General features: G+C 44.9%; 5 protein-coding genes across 6 annotated transcripts; 3 read left to right on the forward strand and 2 right to left on the reverse strand.

Moving 5' to 3' along the window:
• The first annotated feature begins 369 nt into the window (after positions 1 to 369).
• Positions 370 to 5,272, forward strand: LOC119548374. Its single transcript, XM_037855592.1, has 3 exons — positions 370 to 730; positions 1,276 to 3,248; positions 3,306 to 5,272. The coding sequence occupies exons 2-3, from the start codon at positions 1,356 to 1,358 to the stop codon at positions 3,978 to 3,980; spliced, it is 2,568 nt and encodes an 855-aa protein (XP_037711520.1). The 5' UTR covers positions 370 to 730; positions 1,276 to 1,355; the 3' UTR covers positions 3,981 to 5,272.
• Positions 5,273 to 5,296: 24 nt separating this feature from the next.
• Positions 5,297 to 6,803, reverse strand: LOC119548377 (trans-1,2-dihydrobenzene-1,2-diol dehydrogenase). 2 transcript variants are annotated; one of them, XM_037855596.1, is made up of 4 exons: positions 6,319 to 6,803; positions 5,877 to 6,253; positions 5,535 to 5,798; positions 5,297 to 5,461 (listed from the first exon to the last, which is right to left on the reverse strand). In XM_037855596.1, the coding sequence occupies exons 1-3, from the start codon at positions 6,695 to 6,697 to the stop codon at positions 5,547 to 5,549; spliced, it is 1,008 nt and encodes a 335-aa protein (XP_037711524.1). In that variant the 5' UTR covers positions 6,698 to 6,803; the 3' UTR covers positions 5,297 to 5,461; positions 5,535 to 5,546. The 2 variants fall into 2 exon arrangements, with proteins under 2 accessions (XP_037711524.1, XP_037711523.1); XM_037855595.1 differs by having other exon boundaries at positions 5,373 to 5,798.
• Positions 6,804 to 7,765: 962 nt separating this feature from the next.
• On the reverse strand, positions 7,766 to 10,326 carry LOC119548376 (trans-1,2-dihydrobenzene-1,2-diol dehydrogenase). Its single transcript, XM_037855594.1, has 5 exons — positions 10,190 to 10,326; positions 9,100 to 9,328; positions 8,466 to 8,757; positions 8,150 to 8,396; positions 7,766 to 8,093 (listed from the first exon to the last, which is right to left on the reverse strand). The coding sequence occupies exons 2-5, from the start codon at positions 9,305 to 9,307 to the stop codon at positions 7,833 to 7,835; spliced, it is 1,008 nt and encodes a 335-aa protein (XP_037711522.1). The 5' UTR covers positions 9,308 to 9,328; positions 10,190 to 10,326; the 3' UTR covers positions 7,766 to 7,832.
• Positions 10,327 to 10,401: 75 nt separating this feature from the next.
• Positions 10,402 to 11,429, forward strand: LOC119548381. The gene is made up of 2 exons (XM_037855602.1): positions 10,402 to 10,528; positions 10,585 to 11,429. Exons 1-2 carry the CDS (start codon positions 10,475 to 10,477, stop codon positions 11,359 to 11,361), a joined length of 831 nt encoding a protein of 276 aa, XP_037711530.1. The 5' UTR covers positions 10,402 to 10,474; the 3' UTR covers positions 11,362 to 11,429.
• A 5,024-nt stretch (positions 11,430 to 16,453) lies between these two features.
• On the forward strand, positions 16,454 to 20,984 carry LOC119547599 (dual specificity protein kinase splA). The gene is made up of 3 exons (XM_037854519.1): positions 16,454 to 16,729; positions 17,576 to 18,722; positions 18,787 to 20,984. Exons 2-3 carry the CDS (start codon positions 17,643 to 17,645, stop codon positions 20,647 to 20,649), a joined length of 2,943 nt encoding a protein of 980 aa, XP_037710447.1. The 5' UTR covers positions 16,454 to 16,729; positions 17,576 to 17,642; the 3' UTR covers positions 20,650 to 20,984.
• The last annotated feature ends 53 nt before the right edge of the window (positions 20,985 to 21,037 follow it).

A 21,037-nucleotide genomic window follows, 5' to 3' on the forward strand; every position in this document is an offset into this window, starting at 1 on the left:
TTTATCATAGTTAAAAAGAAACAAATTCTATTAAAAGTCCCGTACACTTTCAAGAAAGTTTATAGAGATATTTGTAATCTACAAAGGAAAAAATAAATTTTGGTACTGAAATGTATAAGCTATATGTATTTTTGAAGTCACTAAAAAAGAACTTTGGTACTGAAATTTATAAACTCTGCATTTCTGACACGCGAAGCCGCATGACAGGACACGCATGTGACGCAAAGTGTCTTTTTAAAAAGAAGAAAGAGTTTATTGAAATGTATAAGTAAAGTAAATATCAAATACCGATATAATATTTATTTTTATTTAAAAATATCGATACATATCGATGTACTTTGATGTATTTTTCACATCCCTAAGTAAAGTGAAGTAGTAATAACATTGCGAGAAAAGACGTGAAAATTTTGACAGAAGTGTGAGAAACTGTGAAATTAGTTTTTGAAACTAAAATTAAATTCGAGCCGTAGCGAGCGGACGGACTAAAGTGATTGAAGTGATAATAAGCTACTGAATATCGTGTCCTGCTGCGCCTCCTGCACGCACACACTCGCACAGCCCTGCACACACACACACACAGAAGCACGCACACAGTTGCGCCTGTCGTCATCTCGCTCGCTCTCCGATTTTTTTTTTCTGTCGCAGCTGCAACGCAAATCCGAAAAAGGATAATCCCCACCGATCTCGCGGGTCCTGTGGTTGCTCCTGGAGCGGAAATACAGCCGCAAAGGTGGGCCCCCAAAATTCAGCTAATCAATATTGATTTCGGCTCGCGGTGTGTCTACTTTTCGGGTGCTCCTCTTTTATTGTGTGCGAAATTCTCGGGGATCCAGGATTTCAAAGGATTCTGCACACGCACACGCACGAATGTGCTTGCAAATACAGTGCTCCCTCGAGAAAGTGAACCAAGAAAAATTAGGACTAATTTATTTTTAAACCATTACACGTACACAGAAAAAAATGGGCCTTTTACTTAAATGGCTGCAAAATTTTGAATCCGATACTTGCAATTAAATTGATTTGCTACGCTCTAGCGGAAAAAGATTTATTTAATTTTAACCATTTTTAGCATAAATACATAAAAAAAAATGGTTTCTATAAAATATATTCCAATTTGTTTTTTTAACTTCTTCACTTAATAAACTTAATACTCCACGCTGTCCACTTCTCAGAGGGAGCACTGTATATACACACCTGATCTAGAAGTTTTCGCTACCTGCGAACGGATTTCCCCCACTGCACATTATATAAAAAGATTTTCCTACTTTCTTGCAGATGATGACCGTGGGAAACTCGAAGATCTAGGGAGACCAAGTGCTTTTTGAGTCCAGTTTCGGGACTTCGACACGAATAGCATGTTCACTCCTATCAAAAAGATATTCACGTATATACAAAAAAATGCGAGCGGCTCCAACATGTTTAGCCCATCAGGAAATACGACAGCCGGCCAAAGGGAGGAGGCTCCCAGCTTAAATGCCCACGACGAAGGCGATAGAAAGGAACAGGATCAGGATCCTGAGCAGGAGGACGATCAGAGCGATCGGGAGGATCAGCAGCAGCCGCTGCATATTCTGCCCCAATTGAACGACGACGAGGACGACATCGAGAGGCAGATCAAGACCTCCATAATCCATGCCACTAAGAAGGTGCTTGTGGCCAAGGCCAAGGCCTTGGGCTCCTTACCTCTGCCCCTCGAGCAGCTGGACGATGAGCTGGCGGACTTTGCCCACGGCCCGGCGGACACCGAACTGGAGGAGCAGTTCCTCGAGCTGGAGAACTATCCAAACAACGAGATTATCGTGCTCACCGATGCGGATCTCAACTCTTCCATCGCCTCTGATGCCGTGTCCGAGGATCCGCTGGCAATAGACAACATATTGGACTCCTCGTCGGTCACCACAAACGAGGAGGTCGACACCAGTGGTGAGCTGCTTTGGCTGAAGTTGAACAATGAAACGGAAGTGGCGACCAATTCAGCGGATATGGCATCCACCAACCAGGAATCCCTGGAGCCCGCCAAGGCAGTTAAAACGAAGGAAGACGAGCTGAGAGACGGTGGATCCGATTCTGGATTGGGCAGTGAGTCGTCCGCATTGCCTAAAGATCAGGCGGAAAAGGAAACCGAGCCAGAAGTCCAGGAGAAGCAGGAAACCAAACCCATTAGATCCAATCTCAAGCGCAGGCTTCAGGATTCGGAAAGCGATGCTATAGATCAGTTGCCGGACATGTCAGCTCCGCCCTTGGTGGCCCAAAAGCGAACCAAGCGCTCCATCAACTTTGACGAGGTGAAGGTGTTCTACTTTCCGCGGCAACAGGGCTTCAGTTGCGTGCCCACAGCTGGCGGCTGCACCTTGGGCATGGGTGCCAGACACACAGCCTTTAAAACGATGACCCTGGCCGAGCATGCGGCGGAATTGAGGCGGGCACATCGCAGCCAGAACCAGGACCTCCAGCCTCGCGGCTCCAGCAGTGATGACAGCGAGGAATCCGAGGAGGATTACCTAAGCGAGGGTAGTGGTTCCGATGCGGAGGACGGTTCCAATGGCTTCCTCCAGCCTGTGACTCCCAAGCAACGCAGAGCCCTGCTTAAAGCAGCGGGCGTAAGGAAGATCGATGCCAACGAGAAGAGCGAGTGCCGTGACATCAGAAACTCGAGGGAGGTTTGCGGCTGCTCCTGCAGGGAGTTTTGCGATCCGGAAACCTGTGCCTGCAGCCAGGCCGGTATTAAATGTCAAGTGGACCGAGCCATGTTCCCTTGCGGATGTACGCGCGAAGCTTGTGGCAACACAGTCGGCCGGGTGGAGTTTAATCCCACAAGGGTGCGAACCCATTACATCCACACGGTGATGCGCCTGGATCTGGAGCAGCGACAGGGCTCCGTGCAAGGCGTCGTCCAGGGAGGACATCTCCAACCGCAACAGCAGCAACAATCCCAGCCGACCATCAGCTATTCACCGGTGGGAACGGCCGCCACAGCTGCGTACTTCCTGCATACGCAATCGAACTACAGTTCCGGTTATGCTTCTCCAGCCTACACGCCCGAGAGCAGTGTAAGCTACTATCAACAGCAGCAGGGAGTGCCCACGCCGGGTCAGGTGATCCCCCCGCCGCAGCAGCAGGCGCAGGGCCAGACCTACCCGGGCTACGCCCAGTTGGACAGCCTGGATTCGGGCCTCTTTGCCAGTGGCACCAATGCCACGCCCTCGTACGGAGAGCTATATCAGTCGCTTAGCTACGGCAGCACTCAGGTAAGGGGAGCTCATCTTTAGTAGCTCTAGTTTGGTTTTTACTCTTATCCATTGTAGATCACTTCCTATCCGACCGCCTACCAGCAGCATTCGCCGTCACCCGCCGTCGTTGTCGCCTCCGGATCAGCGAGCTCTTGCGCCTACAGCTCCTGTGCGGTGCCGTCGGTTCCGCCGTATGGCAATGCAACGACCACCGCCTCCAGCAATGCTCCATACCAGACCACCGCTGTCTCCATGACCGCTGCCTCCACCTCCGCTTCGCCGTCACGGCTTGTTGGCACCCCAGTTGGTGGTGCAGCATCCTCGCCAGCCGCTGGCACATCCACCGCTTCCCCGGCCAACGGCAATGAATTTATCAGTTTGAGCACACCGATCGCCAGTTCCACGCGCCTTTCACAGATCAACGATCTGCTGCAGCACAACCGCAACACCACCGCCGCCTTGGTGGCCGTCTCCGAGGGATTGAGCGGTGGAAGAGCCGCTTCCAGTGCGTCCACCATCGACTCCATCGATACACCGCCCATTGTGGAGGAGGGCCAGCAGCGGGGATGCATGAGCTTCGAGGCGTTGCCCCCGCCGCTTGTGAATCCAGCGCCCATTGTCGCCGTGGTGGAGAGCAAGCTGCCACCGATGACCACGCTGGCCCTGCCAGCGCCCCAAGCTCCTCCATCTGCCCCTCAGCCACGCCAGCCGCTGGAACAGCATCATCAGGCCCTGAACGAGTCCACCTAGAGCAGGGAATGCGCCACCAAATCCAATTTGGGCTGGGTCGATTTGCGGGGTTTTGGTAGATTTTAAATTCAAACGATTCTCAGTGACCTTATTTTGGAAGCTATCATTTTACTAACTAGATTTGCACATTATTGTTTTAACATGGGGATTTGTTAAAAAAAGAAAGCTCTTTTATTGGTAGGCCAGATAACTATAAAATATATGTAGGAATTCCAAAAGAACCAAGTAAATTCCTGCTTATTACAAATACTAGTTAAATTGTAATATTCTTTATTTGAACTACATTGATTTTTTTTTCGCTCTGTATAAGTACACAAATATTTATCTTATGCTCAAGTTAAACTTGCTTGATATACCCTTTGAAATTGTATCTTTAGTTGCCGAGACAATATTCTTGAGAATTGCACAAAGCACACAGGAGACCCACCCTTAAATCGGAATAGGAGCAGGCATCGAGAGAGCTGGGAATAGTTTTTATAGCAATTTTACACAGCAAAAGACTTCATTACGTTTAAGGCGGCGACAGGCGTGGCTGGGAAAGGGGGTGAGAGGGGGCGGAGGGATGAACAGGGGCAGGAATCAAAATGGACAGCGTTGGCGTCACTCCTTGATTTCAGGAGACCTCTTCAGTAGCGGCGAGAGCCACCAAATCGGGCTCGGACCGCCTTGTATAAATCATTTTATTGTTAAATTCTAATTAGTCTCTAAGTCCATACTGTAATTTAGTTACTTTGTTGCCTAAGTTATGTTCCCTTCGCAAATCCAAGTTATCTTCTACACACTTTTTTTTTTCCTATTGTGTAATGTAAAACGAACAAAGTATGGAAGGTTACTGTTTAACCTTGTTTTTTGCGTTGCTCCAATGAATTTAATGAGCTGAGAGCCCAGATATCTTCCCCTAAAATTCTGTGTCAAATCTGATTTAGCCCAGCTTAACTGAAATCGATCGTTAACCGATTTTGTGTTTTGTATTTTGCATTTAGTTACGAAGCCAATCTAATTACCTAATGAGTTGAATGAGCCTTTGTAGAATTATCTTCGATTTAGCTGCGTTTAAGTATTCATTTAGCTCTTAAGTTTCCTCGTTTCTGACCTTTAGCGTACTAGCCTTAATGAACCAACAACAACAAATGGCAGCAACCAGAAAAAAAAGAAAAACAGACAAAAGCATCCACAACATGCAGTACGATTTAGAAATATGTATATGCAACTTGATAACGACAAAAGCGAAAAAAATGAAAACGAAAAAGAAAAAATAATTGCAATTATTTAAATAAATATTGAATACAAAATAGCAAGATCTGTCCATATTGATGTTTCCAATTATAAAATGAAATGGGGCCGCGCTGCCTTACTTTATTTTTGAGTGACGGCTCTAAAACACTTTTCAAATTGAGTTAAGACCGCGAGGTTAATTTATTTTTTAGAAGCAGCCTCAGTTAACGCGAGCTTATTTTCATCATTTGTATTATAACAGAGACCTGAATGTGATTAAATATTCAGGTAACTAATCGATTCAACTTTGTTATTTATTAATTACTAAGTATTTCTTACTTTCCCCACAGCTCAGACATCAAAGGTGACCCCGATTTGTCGCCGTATCTCATCGGTAATGGCTATTAGTTCCAGACTTTCGGCATGCGTGAATTTCGGACTCTCGAGCAGGCGTTTCTCTATGCAGCGACGCACTTCCTCCGCCTCATATCTCAGTCCACACGTGTTTGTGTAGTGGAAATCAAACTTGGCCTGTGGCAAAGGCCAGGATTCAGGAGGACCATTGGAGCGGCTCAATTGTGTGCAGCACCAGTAATTGGACAGCTGGAAGATTTACAAAGTACAGCTGGTAATCAACCTGATCCCGAGTTCAAGACGGGAAAAGTACTGCGATAAGCTTACCTTAATCTCGCCTTTGGTTCCCGTGATGACGGCATCGTTTTCTAGATTCTCCAGACCCGTCACCAGAGCCACCAATCTCCGACCATCTCCGTAGTCCAGCATAAACTCACCCTGCACGTCCACGCGATCTTTGTTGAGTTGCGTTCCACTGGGCAGGACTTTGACTGGAGACACACCGTAAATGAACTGTCCCAGCTGCAGGGCGTAGATGCCAATGTCCATAAGGATGGAGCCACCCAGAGATCGACTGCACAACCGTTCCATGTGGGCCAAGCGGAAACCATGCTGTATTTTCACCTGGGTCACCTCGCCGATGACATCGTTATTCAGAAACTCCCTCAAGCGATCGTAGCTGGGAAAACAACGCGACCACATGCCTGAAATCAAGTAATGATCCCAATAATATTCCTTAAGTATCTGTTGAACTTTGCAATGTTATTACCCTCCATAAGGAACACTCCCCGCTGTTCGGCCAGAGCATACAACTCCTTGGCCTGTTCCAATTCCAGACACATCGGCGTCTCGCACAGCACGTTTTTACCCCTGGCCAACATCAGATGGACGACAGCGTAGTGGAATGGATTCAGCGTGCCCACATATACCACATCCACCTCGCGATCCAAGCCCAAGGCATCGAATCCATCGTAATGCCTGGGAATCTGATTCCTCTGGGCGAACTCCTGAGCTCGCTGGCCATCCACATCGGCCACGGCCACCACCACATGGCGGGATTTCTCCACGGTTCCCAGGGCGGTGACGAAATCCTGCGTTATCCTGCCCGCCGCCGCAATGCCCCAGTTAAGATTCGCCTGGCTCTGCATTATAATACCCGATGTACAGAATGCTGTATGGCTGGGTATCCGTATCCGTTCCGTTTTCGAGTCGAACCGAGTCTCGCGCGGGCTCGTGTCCGGGCAGCTACTGACGCCATGATAATGATACTGAGTGCCAGTCCCGAGGGTCTCCTATCAGTCCCTGGCATCTGCATTCATTGCACATTTCGTATTGCATTCCGGTTGATAAGGAACCAAACAGATCCACACGCTGACGCTCTATACGTTACACTTTTCGGTGATGATGCTCGGTTTCCTATATATTTGGTATAGAACAAAGGACCATCCTCTGAAAATAAATGGAAACACTTTTACATTCTTAGTTCCATTATAGTTGCCCTTATAAAACTGATCACAAGGTTTTCGTTCACTACACACATTCCAAATCTCTAAAGGGCTTTGACCATGAAGTGTTCTACGCAATCGAAATTATCTTATCTCTCAGAACTTGGTCGAGCCCCCTTTTTTAACGGCTATCTACAAAAATTGCGGGACTACAAAGCTTTTAAAGTACAGTTGCCTAGAGTCTAAAAATCTAACAAATTTACGTTTCTGAATCTAAAAATATTATATATTTATAATGATCTTTTCTTATGAGGTTGAGAGTAACTTATTTGGTCTAACTTAGAAGTTCGTGATTACAGATAAGAGAACAGAAAACTCTGTGATAAGAAACCCCTGCGTTCTTTTTTTACCAGCCCCTAAATTAAAAGACGCCCACCATGCGGCGAAAACGTGATCAAATGTGAGTACGAATATAGCCGAGAATTTTGCCATATCATCTACTTTAGTTACACCCCAGGCAGAGTTCGACCTAGTGGGAATGTCATTGCTGCCGTTTCACAATCAATGCTTCGCCTTATCGCCACTGTTTGTCAATCCTTGATATGAGTGGGGCATCGAAAAAATAGAATAGGTGGGGTAAACTTTCTGAGAACAGGTACTACTATACTACATATGTATACGAACTTTTAAGATATATCTAGATATTCATAAGTTTTGTTGAGAGCTTATTATGATTGATTTCTGAATTAAGAGTCTTTAAGAGATGGAAAATAATTTTTACAAAATGTCTGTTTATTATTTTATGTTATGGTTACATATTAAACTATAGAATCCACTTCTACTCCTCATCGTACTTGTTGAGCACACCGATCTGCTTGCGGATGGTGTCCTCGATCTCGGCGAAGAGCAAACTGTCGGCGTAGGTCACGTTCTTGTTCTCCACATCGCCGGCGATGATGGACTGACGCACTGCCTCCGCCTCGTAGCGCATGGCCTCGGAGTTGGCGTAGTTGGTCGCGAACTTGCCCTTGGGGGGCAGCCACTCCTTCTCCTGGCCATCGATGTCGATCAGCTTGTTGGGCGTCCAGAAGTCAATCAGCTAATAGATAATATATATATAAGTTCTGTACAATCACGATCGATTAGATTACTCACGGTAACTTGTCCTTTGGTGCCCTTGATCACGGCGGTGTTGGAAAGCTTTTCCTTGGAGGAGAAGCGCATGCGGGCAGTGCGTCCACCGCTGTAGGTCAAAGTGGCGCTCACATCATCGTCGATGCCCTCGGCGTTGAGGGATCCCTTGGACTCGATCTTCTCGGGCTTTTCCTGGAAGGCCCACTGCGAAACCTGAATGGTGTAGATGCCCAGATCGTAGACCACACCGCCGCCCAGATCGCGTTTCCTATAGAAGATAGTATTTCATTAGTACAAACCTTGAACTTTGATTTAAAAGTACCATCTTTGTACTTACTGCAGGCGATCCACATGGGCCAATGGGAAGCCGAAGTTGACCTCCACATCCTTAACTTGGCCGAGCTGTCCGCTGGAGATGAGCTCCTTGACATGCTGGTAGGAGGGGAAGAATCGCGACCACACGGCCTCCATGAAGAAGCGCTTGTTGGCCTTGGCAGCGGCCAGGATGCCCTCCACCTGCTTCTTGTTCATGGCCAGAGGCTTCTCGCACAGAACGTGCTTGCCATTGGTCAGCATCAGCACAGCCACCTCGTAGTGCTGGGGATTCAGGACACCAATGTAGACCACATCTGGGGGATGAGAAGAGGAGACATTCATTAAAAATGTTTCCATTATCCTTATAAGATTATTTTGATTTCGGTTTTGATCTCAAAACACAATTATCAAAACGTTTAAAAATTCTTCATCCCTTAATCGATCACTTCGAAATTTACACTTGAGAATTATAAGCGAGAAGAATCAATACATGGGAATTAAAATTTGAGAATTATAAAAACTATTGCATCGAATTAAAAGGACTTTCCGAATGAGTTTTCTAGTTTTTAGTGAACATTAACTTTAAACTTATAGTGTAGATTATATTCCCAGATTTTTGTAGGACTAGGGGATTATATATTTTAAAATATACTCACCGACATCGCCGCTCTTGGCCAGCTCCTCGTAACTTCCGAGTGCCTTGGGAATGGAGTGCTTGGTGGCGAACTCCTGAGCACGATCCAGGGATCGGGCGGCTATAGCCTGCACCTGGTGGTCGGTGGAGGGCAGGGTGCTCAGGGCGATGACGAAGTCCTCGCTGATCTTGCCGGCAGAAGCGATTCCCCAACGGATGAGTTTCGACATGTTGTTGGTTTGTGGGACGGGCTGCGAATGAGTGAGGAGCCGAGTGGATTGTTAGTTAAATATGGGTGGAAGCCCCAGAGAACCCTCCTTATCAGCGGAGAATGTGAGAGTATGGATCGCTATATCTCTCTCCCCACAGGGAGTTTATCTTAACCCCCAATTGTTTGAAAGCAAATCGACCAAAAGTAATTGTTCTATTTCACAATGTTATTGAGTTTGACCTTGTTTGAGTATTACTTGAATTATTCTGGATGCCACCTGTACGACAATCCAAAGTTATCAGTTGATCGAACGAGCCCTCCTCTCTTGGCCAATAATTTCCTCAATAAATTAAAGTGCTTGTCACGTTCGCTTTACTACGTAGAGATTCGCGATAACTACATAAATAATTTTAAAAATGTAGATTATGTTCCTATACTAGGTACTACAAATTATTTGTATTATTTATTTAATATACATCTTTTACTATTTGTTTTTTAAATTATTTTAATAATAAGTATAGTAATATTATACAACAATAGGGAAATTCTATAAAAAAAAGCAAAAGGTTTTCGGTGAATAAAAACAAATAAAATTTGCAATTCATTTTTTTCAGTGTACCGATCTTCCATTAATTTCCCTGGAATACTTGGTTTTCCAGCTGGCAACAGGTACTTTTTCAATGAATTTCTTGTTTACTTGTGTGTTTCTAATTATTTCCTTATTTTGCCAAACCTGTTTTGCATATAAAAATGGATATAACCTTGAGCGTTAAATAAGCCGGCTCTTTGTTGTATTTTGTTTATAATGAAAGCACTATCAGAATGGGATTATTATAATGATTGTGATAACTCCCCCACATTCTTTATATGTATGTACATTTATCCAATTAAAACTTCTTACGTTGAACTTGCTGAACTAAGCGCTTGGATAAAACTTTTCACTGTGTTGTTTTTTTATGCGCGACAGATCTATTTATAACTTTTTGCAATAAACTATTGCCGGCACACCCGACAGGAAAAAAAAGCCAACTTTCTCGATTTACTTGGCAAAGGAGCTTTTGACAGCTGTGGTGGGTGTACCAGCTAAACATGATGGTGTTCGCGTTTCCTGGTGAATGGCATTTTAAAGAAGAAGACAACAGCTGTTTATTGTTTTGGTTGCAGAAACCAGAAAAAGCCGTCTAAAATGCTTCGAAAACTATTATTTAACACTCAAGTTGTATTAAAACAGCAACCAAAGGTGGGTAAAATGAAGTCCCAATAGTTACAGATCATGGTACATACTCCATTTTGCAGTTACATCACATAAGGCACCTGGCAACACCCAAGATCTTGCAACTCGAACAGGTTCACATCGATGAGGCCATTAAAATGGAGCCTACTCTATCTATTTTCACACCTGAGATCTGGCGAAGGGCCCATCAAACCTTTCAGAATCACGGCTTGGAAACGGTTAATTTCCTGAGGATCGTAACCGGCAATCCTGCAGTTCTGAAACGAACGCCAGACAAAATAGTCAACAGTCTGGAAATCTGGAGAGCCTGCCAATTCGGCGAGAATCTTCTGCACCTACTCCTTACAAAGTATCCCGAACTACTGGACGTAAGCGACGCTCACCAGTTACTTTCACACATTGGCTTTCTGAAGAGTCGCGTGTCCACCAGCAAAAATGTTTGGAAACTACTGATGAACAGTCCGGATCTGATAGCCCAGCCCGAGGAAACCGTAGAGGAAAAGCTGAATTTCCTAATAGATGTGATGCGCATTGAAGTTCCCGAGATGGTGAAATCAGCAGCCCTTAGTTTACCCTTCGAGGAGATGCGTTGTCGCCACGAGTTCCTGCTGCGTTTGGGCCTTTTCAAGCCCCGACCTCTGAAAGCCGATCCCAATGAGCCCAGCACAAACCACAAGCTGTATCAGATTACGGACACTTCCGAGAAGAGTTTTGCCATAAAGATATGTCACGTCACCCTGCCGGAATACGAGGCCTTCAAGGAACTCTATGCCCAGGAACTGGAGCGGAAGTCCAGAAAAGCCAAGCAGGAAGAAGAACTTAGCGATGAAGACGAATAGGCTTGGGATTAATAATTATCCTTCAAGATAAACATATAAATATATAATTCATATGTTACAGTTAATAATAGTTAACCTTCTGGCCTCAGAGATTATTTTAAAATCTATATGTATCATCTGTAAAGCCGGTAAAAAATATGTGTATATATTTTTCCTACTTGTTCCATAATTTCATACACAAGTTTGATTTATTTTTATTTTTTCTTTAGTTACATGTTACATAGTTAAAATGAGTCGTTTGCCACGCAAATAAAACGAGCTCTATGATCACAGCTCCGACTGTACATTTTACCCCACACTATCACAACGCAGTTCTCAAGGGACTCTAAGTTATTGGGTTCTCCCGCTCCCCAAAATAAAAAGGGAGCTGGGTTGTTAAGGGCCACGTATCTGCCCTCCTCAGCTTTATCGTTAATGCCCAGCCAGAACCAATAGTTTTGTTTGATTTTCAGGTTTATAGCGTCAAATTCCTCTTGGTTTTTAAAGGTCGCTAATTGGGCTCCCATCTGCCGACAGCTTTCTTCAGCAGTGTTCCAATCTTGAAGATCATCATTCTCTATATAAAAGTACCGGGAGCCAATCCTCTCGAAGTTGGTCAGGTTAAATACTTTTGTGTAAATTCTTAAAAGGGTTTCCTGTACTTTGGTCCGCTGATCCTGGAGGGTACTTTCTATCCTTTCGAGTATAATTTTGAAGTCTCTTTCTTGTTTTTCTATCGTCGCTCGTATCTGATTTATTTGTTCCTGTGTTCCAGCTTGGGACGTACGGTGCGTAGCCATTTGATCATAAATTGGACGCAGTGCGGCGAGGCAGAAGGAACCGCACTGATTAGGAGCGTCTTCCAAAACACAAACTGATTGGGGGTCCTGCGATTGAGCCAGGCAACACCCTATCCAGACAAGAAATCCTACAAACAAATATTTTGGAGACTTTCCCATTTCAAATCTGTATATACGTCCACTTAAGGAAAGGTTTTCGATTTAACTGAATTTCTAAATGGACTGGTTCTTGGTTTTTGGAACAATGCAAATCTTATTACTTATTCTAATCTTTTTAATTGCTGTTTCGCGGAATATTGCTCAGCTATTTGATTTCTCTCCCCTATATACATATACAACTTTTGTAAGGTCAGTATGTTATCTTACTGGAAAAAACAGCAAAATGTCTATATTGCTTCTAAAGAATTTTGAATGCGTGAATACGCGTCATAAAAAATAACAGCATTATCGGTTTCCGGTTTAAAACTTTATTTGTTTAGATTTTTTTGCTGTTCTTTCGTTTTGTTGTGTTAAGAATAAGTGCTACTACATAAGTGAATTGGTAAAATAATGAATAGAATAGTGTTCCCAATGGGCCATTAAGCGCACTGTAATGAGAAAATAGAAGGACATTCAAAAAGCTAATTTATAAAGGCAACGCAAAACATAATTTAAGTTCAATCGTCGAGTTCTTTGAAATAATGATTAGTAGTAACCTAAAACAAGAACCCAAAAGGATATCACGCAGTGTGAAGGCGGCAATGACCCCATAGTTTTTAAAAAGTCATGTGCATGAATGCAAGTAGGTCCCGTTTAAGCCGCCTATCGAGTTGAATTTTGATACCCGTTACTCGTAGAGTAAAAGGGTATACAAGATTCGTCGGAAAGTATGTAACAAGCAGAAGGAAGCGTTTCCGACCCCATAAAGTGTATATATTCTTGAGTCGATCTAGCCATGTTCGTCTGTCTGTCCGTCCGAATGAACGCTGAAATCTCGAAAACTACAAAAGATAGAAAGTTGGGATTTTGTATGAGCTTCTTGCGCAGCGCAAGTTTGTTTTAGCAGAGTGCCATGCCCACTCTAACGCCCACAAACCGCACAAAACTGTGGCTCCTACAGTTTTAATGCTAAAATAAATATTTTAGGTGAAATGTATTGTTCTCATCAATACGTAATGATAGACCCAAAAAAAAGTTTGTCACACCCACTTTAAAGGCCAGAAACCGCCTAAGCCTGTGGCGCCCACCATCATGCTAGAAAAAATTTTAACTGAAATATATTAGTCTCGTCAATACCAATCGATTGACCCAAAAAAAGTTTGCCACGTCCACTCTAACGCCCATAACGCTTAAATCTGTCTACCGCCGGCAGGTGGCGCATTTCAATCTCGCTTTGCTGCTTGCATATCTCCATTTCCCTTTGGTCCCTTTAGCTGAGTAACGGGTATCTGATAGTCGTGGAACTCGACTATAGCGTTCTTCCCTTTTATACCCTTACAGAGGGTATTATGACGTTTTCGACCCCATAAAGTCTATATATTCTTGATCAGCATCACTAGTCTCTCAGTTTTAGAGCTATCAGGCTGAAACTTACCCAAAAGTGTACTTTTGCAAATAGTATATAAGTCGAAACAATCGGAAACCAAAATTTAAAAAAGTGATATCTTTGGTGTTTTTAAACATATAACCTCCTACGCTTGGAAATAACATTTTTTAATTAGTTCTGAAATTCGATTTAAATTTTATCATATAGCTGCCATAGGAACGATCGAAAAATTGGTGGGAAAATAATATGACACAAATCATAGCTTCGTCGTTTTATGACATATTTCTTTATTATTATTGGGAATACAATTTTTCGTATTTTTAAGAATTTCGAATTAAATTTAATAATTATAACTGCAAGGGTATACAAACTTCGGCTTGCCGAAGCTAAATTCTCTTCTTGTTATACCCGTTACTCGTAGAGTAAAAGGGTATACTAGATTCGTCGGAAAGTATGTAACAGGCAGAAGGAAGCGTTTCCGACCCCATAAAGTATATATATTCTTGATCAGGATCACTAGCCGAGTCGATCTAGCCATGTCCGTCTGTCCGTCTGTCCGTCTGTCCGGATGAACGCTGAGATCTCAGAAACTATAGAGTTAGGCTACTGAGAAAACCGCCCAAAACCGTTCCAATCATCTGTAAGGCCGGTAAAAAATATGTGTATATATTTTTCCTACTTGTTCCATAATTTCATACACAAGTTTGATTTATTATACCCGTTACTCGTAGAGTAAAAGGGTATACTAGATTCGTCGGAAAGTATGTAACAGGCAGAAGGAAGCGTTTCCGACCCCATAAAGTATATATATTCTTGATCGAGATCACTAGCCGAGTCGATCTAGCCATGTCCGTCTGTCCGTCTGTCCGTCTGTCCGTCTGTCTGTCCGTCCGGATGAACGCTGAGATCTTGGAAACTATAAGAGCTAGGCTATTGAGATTAGGCGTGCAGATTCCTGAGCTTCTTACGCAGCGCAAGTTTGTTTCAGCAGAGTGCCACGCCCACTCTAACGCCCACAAACCGCCCAAAACTGAGGCTCCTACAGTTTTCATGCTAGAATAAAAATTTTAATTGAAATGTATTGTTCTCATCAATACCTATCGATTGACCCAAAAAAAAGTTTGCTACGCCCACTTGAACGCCCACAAACCGCCCACAAACTTCAAAAAATCGTAAATATGAACGCAGATATCTCGGAAAATATCAAAGATAGAGAAATGGGAATTCAGATTTAGATTCCGTAGGCTTGAGCGCAGCGCAAGTTTGTCACGCGAATATGCCACGCCCACTCTAACGCCCACAAACCGCCCAAGCCTGTGGCGCCCACAATAATCATGCTAGATAAAAAATTTTAACTGAAATGTATTGGTCTTGTCAATACCTATCGATTGATCCAAAAAAAACTTTGCCACGCCCACTCTAACGCCCACAACCCTTAAATCTGTCTACCGCCGGTAGGTGGCGCATTTCAACCTCGCTTTGCTGCATATCTCCATTTTCCTTTGGTCATTTTAGCTGAGTAACGGGTATCTGATAGTCGAGGTACTCGACTATAGCGTTCTTCCTTGTTTTTATTTTGTCTTAGTTACATAGTTAAAATGAGTCGTTTGCCACGCAAATAAAACGAGTTTTTTGATCACATTTCCGATCGTACATTTTACCCCACAATATCGCAACGCAGTTCTCAAGGGACTCCAAGATATTGGGTTGTCCCCATTGCCAAAATAAAAAGGGAACTGGGTTGTTAAGGGCCACGAATCTGCCATTCTCAGATTTACCTTTAATTCCCAGCCAGAACCAGACGTTATCTTGGATTTTCAGGTTTAAAGCGTCAACTTCCTCTTGGTTTTTAAAGGTCGCTAATTTGGCTCCCATCTGCCGACAGCTTTCTTCAGCAGTGTTCCAATCTTGAAGATGATTATTCTCTATATAAAAGTACCGGGAGCCAATCCTCTCGAAGTTGGTCAGGTTAAATACTTTTGTGTAAATTCTTAAAAGGGTTTCCTGTGCCTTGGTCTGCTGATCCTGCAGGGTACGTTCTATCCTTTCTAGTATAGTTTCGTGTTTTTCTAACGTCCTTTGTATCGCGATCTGTTGAACCTTTATCTGATTTATTTGTTCCTGTGTTCCAGCTTGGGACGTGCGGTGCGTAGCCATTTGATCATAAATTGGACGCAGTGCGGCGAGGCAGAAGGAACCGCACTGATTAGGAGCGTCTTTCAAAACACAAACTGATTGGGGATCCTGCGATTGAGCCAGGCAACACCCTATCCAGACAAGAAATCCCACCAACAAATACTTTGGAGACTTTGCCATTTCAAATCTGTATATGCGTCCACTAAAGAAAAGGTCTTCTATTTAACTGATTTTCTAAATGGACTGTTTCTTGGTTTTTGGAAGAATGCAAATGTTATTACTTATTTTAAGCTTTTTAATTGCTGCTTCATTGAATATTGCTTAGCTATTTGACTTCTCTTCCTTATAAATATGTGCATACGTTTAACAGGTCAATTTGTTATCTTTTTGGAAAAACAGCAAAAAGTCTCTATTGCTTCTAAAGAATTTTGAATGAGTGAGTCAAGGCATCGCTAAAATCTTAAAAATTTAAAACTATAGATCATACACATCATATCAATACGTAATAGTTTTAACTGCAACAGCTATAACGTAAGAAGAATACCCTTGCTAAATAGCCGTTAAGTACGGATACACTTCATATGTACCCGTGTTAACGATAGCTATCGATAACATAGCCCACATCATTTTCAGCTGCAACAAATACAACGTAACGTAGAGGACGAATTTTGCCATCTCTAAGCAAATACAACGATATTCATAATATCATTCTTAAAACGCGAAAACGCGAGTAAAACTAGCAAGCTTCAATTGATTGCACCAAAGAATCAATTGGGCTGTACAACTAACTCGCGTTTTCCGAACTGACTTGGCAATTTCCCCCACGGAAAGTGGCCAAAAAACCGAATGGAAGTGCTGGGTAGAACGGTAACCTAAACCCACGAAAGAAAAAAAAAAAAAACAAAAAACATGGAAGTGTGTTAACGACGTAAGTGTCATTTCATTTCAAAATTATTCAGCTTTGGAGCAAAATAGTCTCTGAGCATTTTGTGTGATTTTTATTTTGTGATTTTCAATCGTGTGCTTTGTTTGTGTTGCGTTGGTGTGGGTAAGTGTGTGTGGTGTGGTGCGTCGGTGTGAGTGGCTGCGCATGTGTGCGGCGGTGGGAGCGAGACGGCACCACTCGATTAGCGGTTGTCAAAAACAGCTGATCCGGCCCAGGGGTGTGGGTGCCAAAGGGGGTGGCGCTCATGCGTCTAGCGGGGGCGAAGGGGGCGGCACTCACCTGTAAGCTTTCGCCAAAAATTTACGGTATAAAATGAATTGTTAAATTGTTTGTTGGAAAATGCTTTTCAATGTGTGATTAATTTTCTAACAATTTTTTTTTGAAACGTACAGTTGTTGCACTCTCTACAAGTGGTTTCTCTTTGGAGACTTTTCGGCCGTTGAACAAACTTCAATTCAGGGTCAGGGTCCTGCGCTAAGATGCTATATGCATAAATTGGTACTACTAAAATTTATCCTAGATGTATTAAATAGTAGTGCACAACTTAAAAAAAAATATAAAAATTAATTAATAATTAAATTTTAGAAAAAGTTTTGCTTTGTATTTTATTCATTACTTGAAAGGTAAATGAAATCTTATAAAATATTACAAAAAATAAGTATACATTTTGTAAGAAATTGAAGAAATAGGCCTTTACCATCCCGTAATACAAGTTCCATGATTATCTTGTCAAAAAAACTACTAACCAAATTAAGCACCAGCAATATATCATTCAAAAATCTTTCACTGTCTAAACTAAACTAAACTAAAAAATCCTTTACTTTGCAGGTGCTTAAAAGGGCAGTATTGCTCAATCTACCAAACCCCTGTTCCCGCGATCCATTTTCTGTGCGGAATGCCCCTGAACGATGTGGCCTCCTCCGGTGTTGGAGTTTATCCGGAAAATGGAACGAAGCACAAGGCGCAGGGCATGGCGAAGCCGGACGCTTCAGCCGGATCGAATTCCGGCTCGGGATCGGGACTCTCGCTCTTCTCCCTGCAGGGCCAAAAGTGGCAGCAGGTGTTCGACCTGGACAAGGTTATCAAGCAGCTGCGGACGGCTGAGAAAACCTATTTGCGCGGCGGGAAGAACTCCTCCGCCGGCGGGGATCAGCAGGCCAAGGTGCAGGTGCAACGCCTCCAGTCGGCGGACATGGCATACTATGACCTGGTGCCGAAACTGGCCAGCCGCGATATAGTACTCTGTAGTTCCTGCTCGGGATGTTACACGAAGGCAGGCTTCCAGCATCACATTGCGCTGCAGCATCCGAGCGTCTGGGAGGCCACATCCAGCAAGGTCAACCCCAGTGCCAATGGGGCGGCCACATCCAGCGACTCGCGTCTCACTGCCACGGAGAACAGCCAGGAGGGCGGCGGCATTGTGCCCAGCTCGCCCACGGACACGCTTTCGGCCTCGACGCTCTCCAGCTGCTCGAACGGATCCAGCAGCTCGACCTCGCTGCAGCATCCGGCTGGGGCGGGATCCTCCACCACCACCACCACCTCGTCCTCGTCGTCGTCGCGTCACAAGAGTAGCAGCAGCAAAAGCAGCAGCTCCTCCTCATCCAAGGGCAGCAGCAGCACTTCCGCCGGCAGTCGTTCGCGTTCCAAGTCGTCGAAGAACCGCCACCACTCCTCGCCAGCTCCGGCGCCTGCGTTGGAGTTCAATCACAAGGAATCCAAGGGCTCAAAGAAGAGCGCGGTCATAGCAGCACCGCCTGTCGTCGCTCCGGTTGTCAAAGAGGAACCTTCAGCTGCAGCTGCTGCTCCGGCTGCCATCACCGTGTTCTCCTCCTCCAGCAACTCATCCTGCAGCTTACCGCCCACTCCCACGTTGGGAGCAGCCTCCAGCGAGGTGGCACTGGGGGTCAACTACTCACCTGCCCAGCTTCAGACGGAGGTGGAAAAGCTTCCCGAGCTTCAGCCAAAGAAAAAGGTATATCATATAATTTCAAACTTAAGCCTTACGAAAATACTTACCAAATTCTTACGTACTTCAGGTGAAGGGCTCAAGCGATCATCGAACAAAAGCGGAGAAGGAAAAGAACAAAGAGAAGCCTGTGGTGAATGTCTACGAGCAACAGCAAGTGATCAGCGAGCTGGACCAGGCGGTGTCCTCCATTACGGGAGCCGTTTCCTCCGAGCAGGTGGCGCCCGAGGAGGAGGAACTGCCATTGCCCAACACCTCCGATGAGAACTCCATTTCCCAGACACTCGACGAGATGCTGGACAGCAAGTTGATCAATGAGATACTCAACAACTTCGATGAGAGCGCCTTGGACACATCGCAGCAGCAGCAGCAGCCACAGCAGCAGTCGCAGAATGGAACTCTTTCGCATCCCGCACAGGCGACGAAAAGATTGCGCTTCGAGGACGGAACCATTGGCGAGGATTACACCGTCTATCAGCAGCAGTCGGTTCAGCAGGTTTACGGCGAGGAAGAGCACCAGCAGGAGCTGACCACCATCGATGCCATGCAGTTGCAACAGCTGATCTACCAGCAGCAGCAAATGCTCGAGCAGCAGCAACTGCAGGAGCAGCAGCAGCAGCACCAGCAGGATCAAAAGCTTCAGGATCACGAGCAGCAGCGTCAGTTTAGCGTCTACAATGTGCCATCTTTGACGGATGAGGCCATGGCCAATCCCCAGCAGCCGCAGCAGCTGGAGGAGCACATGATCTTGCCCAGCATCATTTACGAGATCAGCGAGTCGAATCCCGTTTCCATGCTGGAGCAGCAGAAGGTCTTAGCCGAATTCCTAACCCATGCGGGCTACGAAAATGTGGACGTGAATGTCGTGCAATCGGGCGGCGGCATGCAATCCGGCTTGAGTTCCGGAATGGTGGAGACCAACCATCTGGCGGACGAGCTGGGTGACTTTGAGTTCAGTAAACTGGAGACTGTTAGCGACACCGTAAAGACTGTTAAACTGGAGGCCAAGGCCGCCAGCCAGCCACCCTCAACAAATCCTCAAATCACCCATCATCCAACGCTGGCCAATGCCAAATACCACGAGGACAGCTACTTCAATGTGATGATGTACTCGGGATCGCCGCGTCCCTTGGCCATGAACACCTTTGGCATGGTCAAGATGCCCCAGGGATTGGGTGTGACTTTCCGAAAAAACCTGCTGACCACACGGAAGGCCAACAACAGTCTGTTGTCCCTGACGGGTGGCAGTCATCTGGGCGTGGTCGGCCAACTGGCACGCCCACCGCCGCCGCCCTCGCCGGCGTTAAGTAATGGCTTACCGGGCAAGAGTCTCGCTTCGGGCAGAACCGTATACGCTCAGAGATCAAATGTTATAGCACAGGATCGATTGAGATGCAACAAGAGAGCGCTGATCGGTGGCAAGGTGGGAGCGGTAGGAAATGGATCTGGATCAGGAGTCATGACGGCCAAGCGTTTGAACGAACTGCTGATGGGAAAGGTCAAGAAGGAGGAGAAGCCACAGCCGGAAAGCGAGGAGGGAGGCGAGCAGCCGCTGAAGGACAAGGATCGCGAGAAGGAGGAGGACAACAAGCTGACCTTCAGCTTCTACGAGAAACGACGCCGCCTGTTGGCGGGCAAGCAGGAGCAACTCCAGCCGATCGGCCGCCCAAGCTTCACCCTGCCGCTCCAAAGTAACCACAATGCCAGCCAAAGTCAAAGCCACTCGCCGCAGCAGCTGCTCAAGAAGCAACTGCTGCGCACTCTGTCCGACAACAGCAGCAACATCAACATCAGCAACATGAACAACATCAGCAATATGAACAGCAGCAACACTCCCAGCGCCAATAGCAATCCCCCCTGGAAGGGGAACAATTCCAATCCGGGCGGGAACTCCACTCCAACCAGCAGCGACTTGATGCGCGTCTTTGTCTAATCTGATCTGATCTGAAGTTCAGGGCCGCAGACACGCATCCCTAGTTATATATGTTTATACAATACGATACGATTATGTGCAGCCTCTTCTCTAAATGCTAAATTAATTTTTTAATAATTTTTTTAAATCAATTTTCATTTTTTAAAAGTGATAATTAGTTATCGATTAGTTGATTGTATGTAGTTCTCTGTTTAGTCTACGCCCTAAGTTAATTTAATAATTATACAATTATTTCTCGTGGCTAAGCATTACGCTAAGTACTCGTAAATCATTATTTATAAACGCTGTAAACTTTTAAAAATACAAGAGCATGCCTAAGTTCAATTCTATTTCAACTTAAGCGTTGGTTTTTTCTGGGTGCATACTTGCTATGATTGAATTTTGTGTG

This window comes from Drosophila subpulchrella, chromosome 2L (assembly GCF_014743375.2).
Source record: "Drosophila subpulchrella strain 33 F10 #4 breed RU33 chromosome 2L, RU_Dsub_v1.1 Primary Assembly, whole genome shotgun sequence".
In the NCBI taxonomy this organism is placed as follows: domain Eukaryota; kingdom Metazoa; phylum Arthropoda; class Insecta; order Diptera; family Drosophilidae; genus Drosophila; species Drosophila subpulchrella.

What these genes read in the sequence shown, in the direction of transcription:
- LOC119548374 (XM_037855592.1), top strand. Translation starts at nt 1,356, where the DNA reads ATGTTCACTCCTATCAAAAAGATATTCACGTATATACAAAAAAATGCG. An exon ending in TTAGCTACGGCAGCACTCAG is followed by an intron (nt 3,249 to 3,305) that starts GTAAGGGGAGCT and finishes TATCCATTGTAG; the next exon opens with ATCACTTCCTATCCGACCGC.
- LOC119548376 (XM_037855594.1), bottom strand. Translation starts at nt 9,307, where the DNA reads ATGTCGAAACTCATCCGTTGGGGAATCGCTTCTGCCGGCAAGATCAGC. An exon ending in GGCCAAGAGCGGCGATGTCG is followed by an intron (nt 8,758 to 9,099) that starts GTGAGTATATTT and finishes CTCATCCCCCAG; the next exon opens with ATGTGGTCTACATTGGTGTC. An exon ending in GCCCATGTGGATCGCCTGCA is followed by an intron (nt 8,397 to 8,465) that starts GTAAGTACAAAG and finishes TATCTTCTATAG; the next exon opens with GAAACGCGATCTGGGCGGCG.
- LOC119547599 (XM_037854519.1), top strand. Translation starts at nt 17,643, where the DNA reads ATGCCCCTGAACGATGTGGCCTCCTCCGGTGTTGGAGTTTATCCGGAA. An exon ending in AGCTTCAGCCAAAGAAAAAG is followed by an intron (nt 18,723 to 18,786) that starts GTATATCATATA and finishes TACGTACTTCAG; the next exon opens with GTGAAGGGCTCAAGCGATCA.
- LOC119548377 (XM_037855596.1), bottom strand. Translation starts at nt 6,697, where the DNA reads ATGCAGAGCCAGGCGAATCTTAACTGGGGCATTGCGGCGGCGGGCAGG. An exon ending in GGGAGTGTTCCTTATGGAGG is followed by an intron (nt 6,254 to 6,318) that starts GTAATAACATTG and finishes ACTTGATTTCAG; the next exon opens with GCATGTGGTCGCGTTGTTTT. An exon ending in GAACCAAAGGCGAGATTAAG is followed by an intron (nt 5,799 to 5,876) that starts GTAAGCTTATCG and finishes TAAATCTTCCAG; the next exon opens with CTGTCCAATTACTGGTGCTG.
- LOC119548381 (XM_037855602.1), top strand. Translation starts at nt 10,475, where the DNA reads ATGCTTCGAAAACTATTATTTAACACTCAAGTTGTATTAAAACAGCAA. An exon ending in TATTAAAACAGCAACCAAAG is followed by an intron (nt 10,529 to 10,584) that starts GTGGGTAAAATG and finishes TCCATTTTGCAG; the next exon opens with TTACATCACATAAGGCACCT.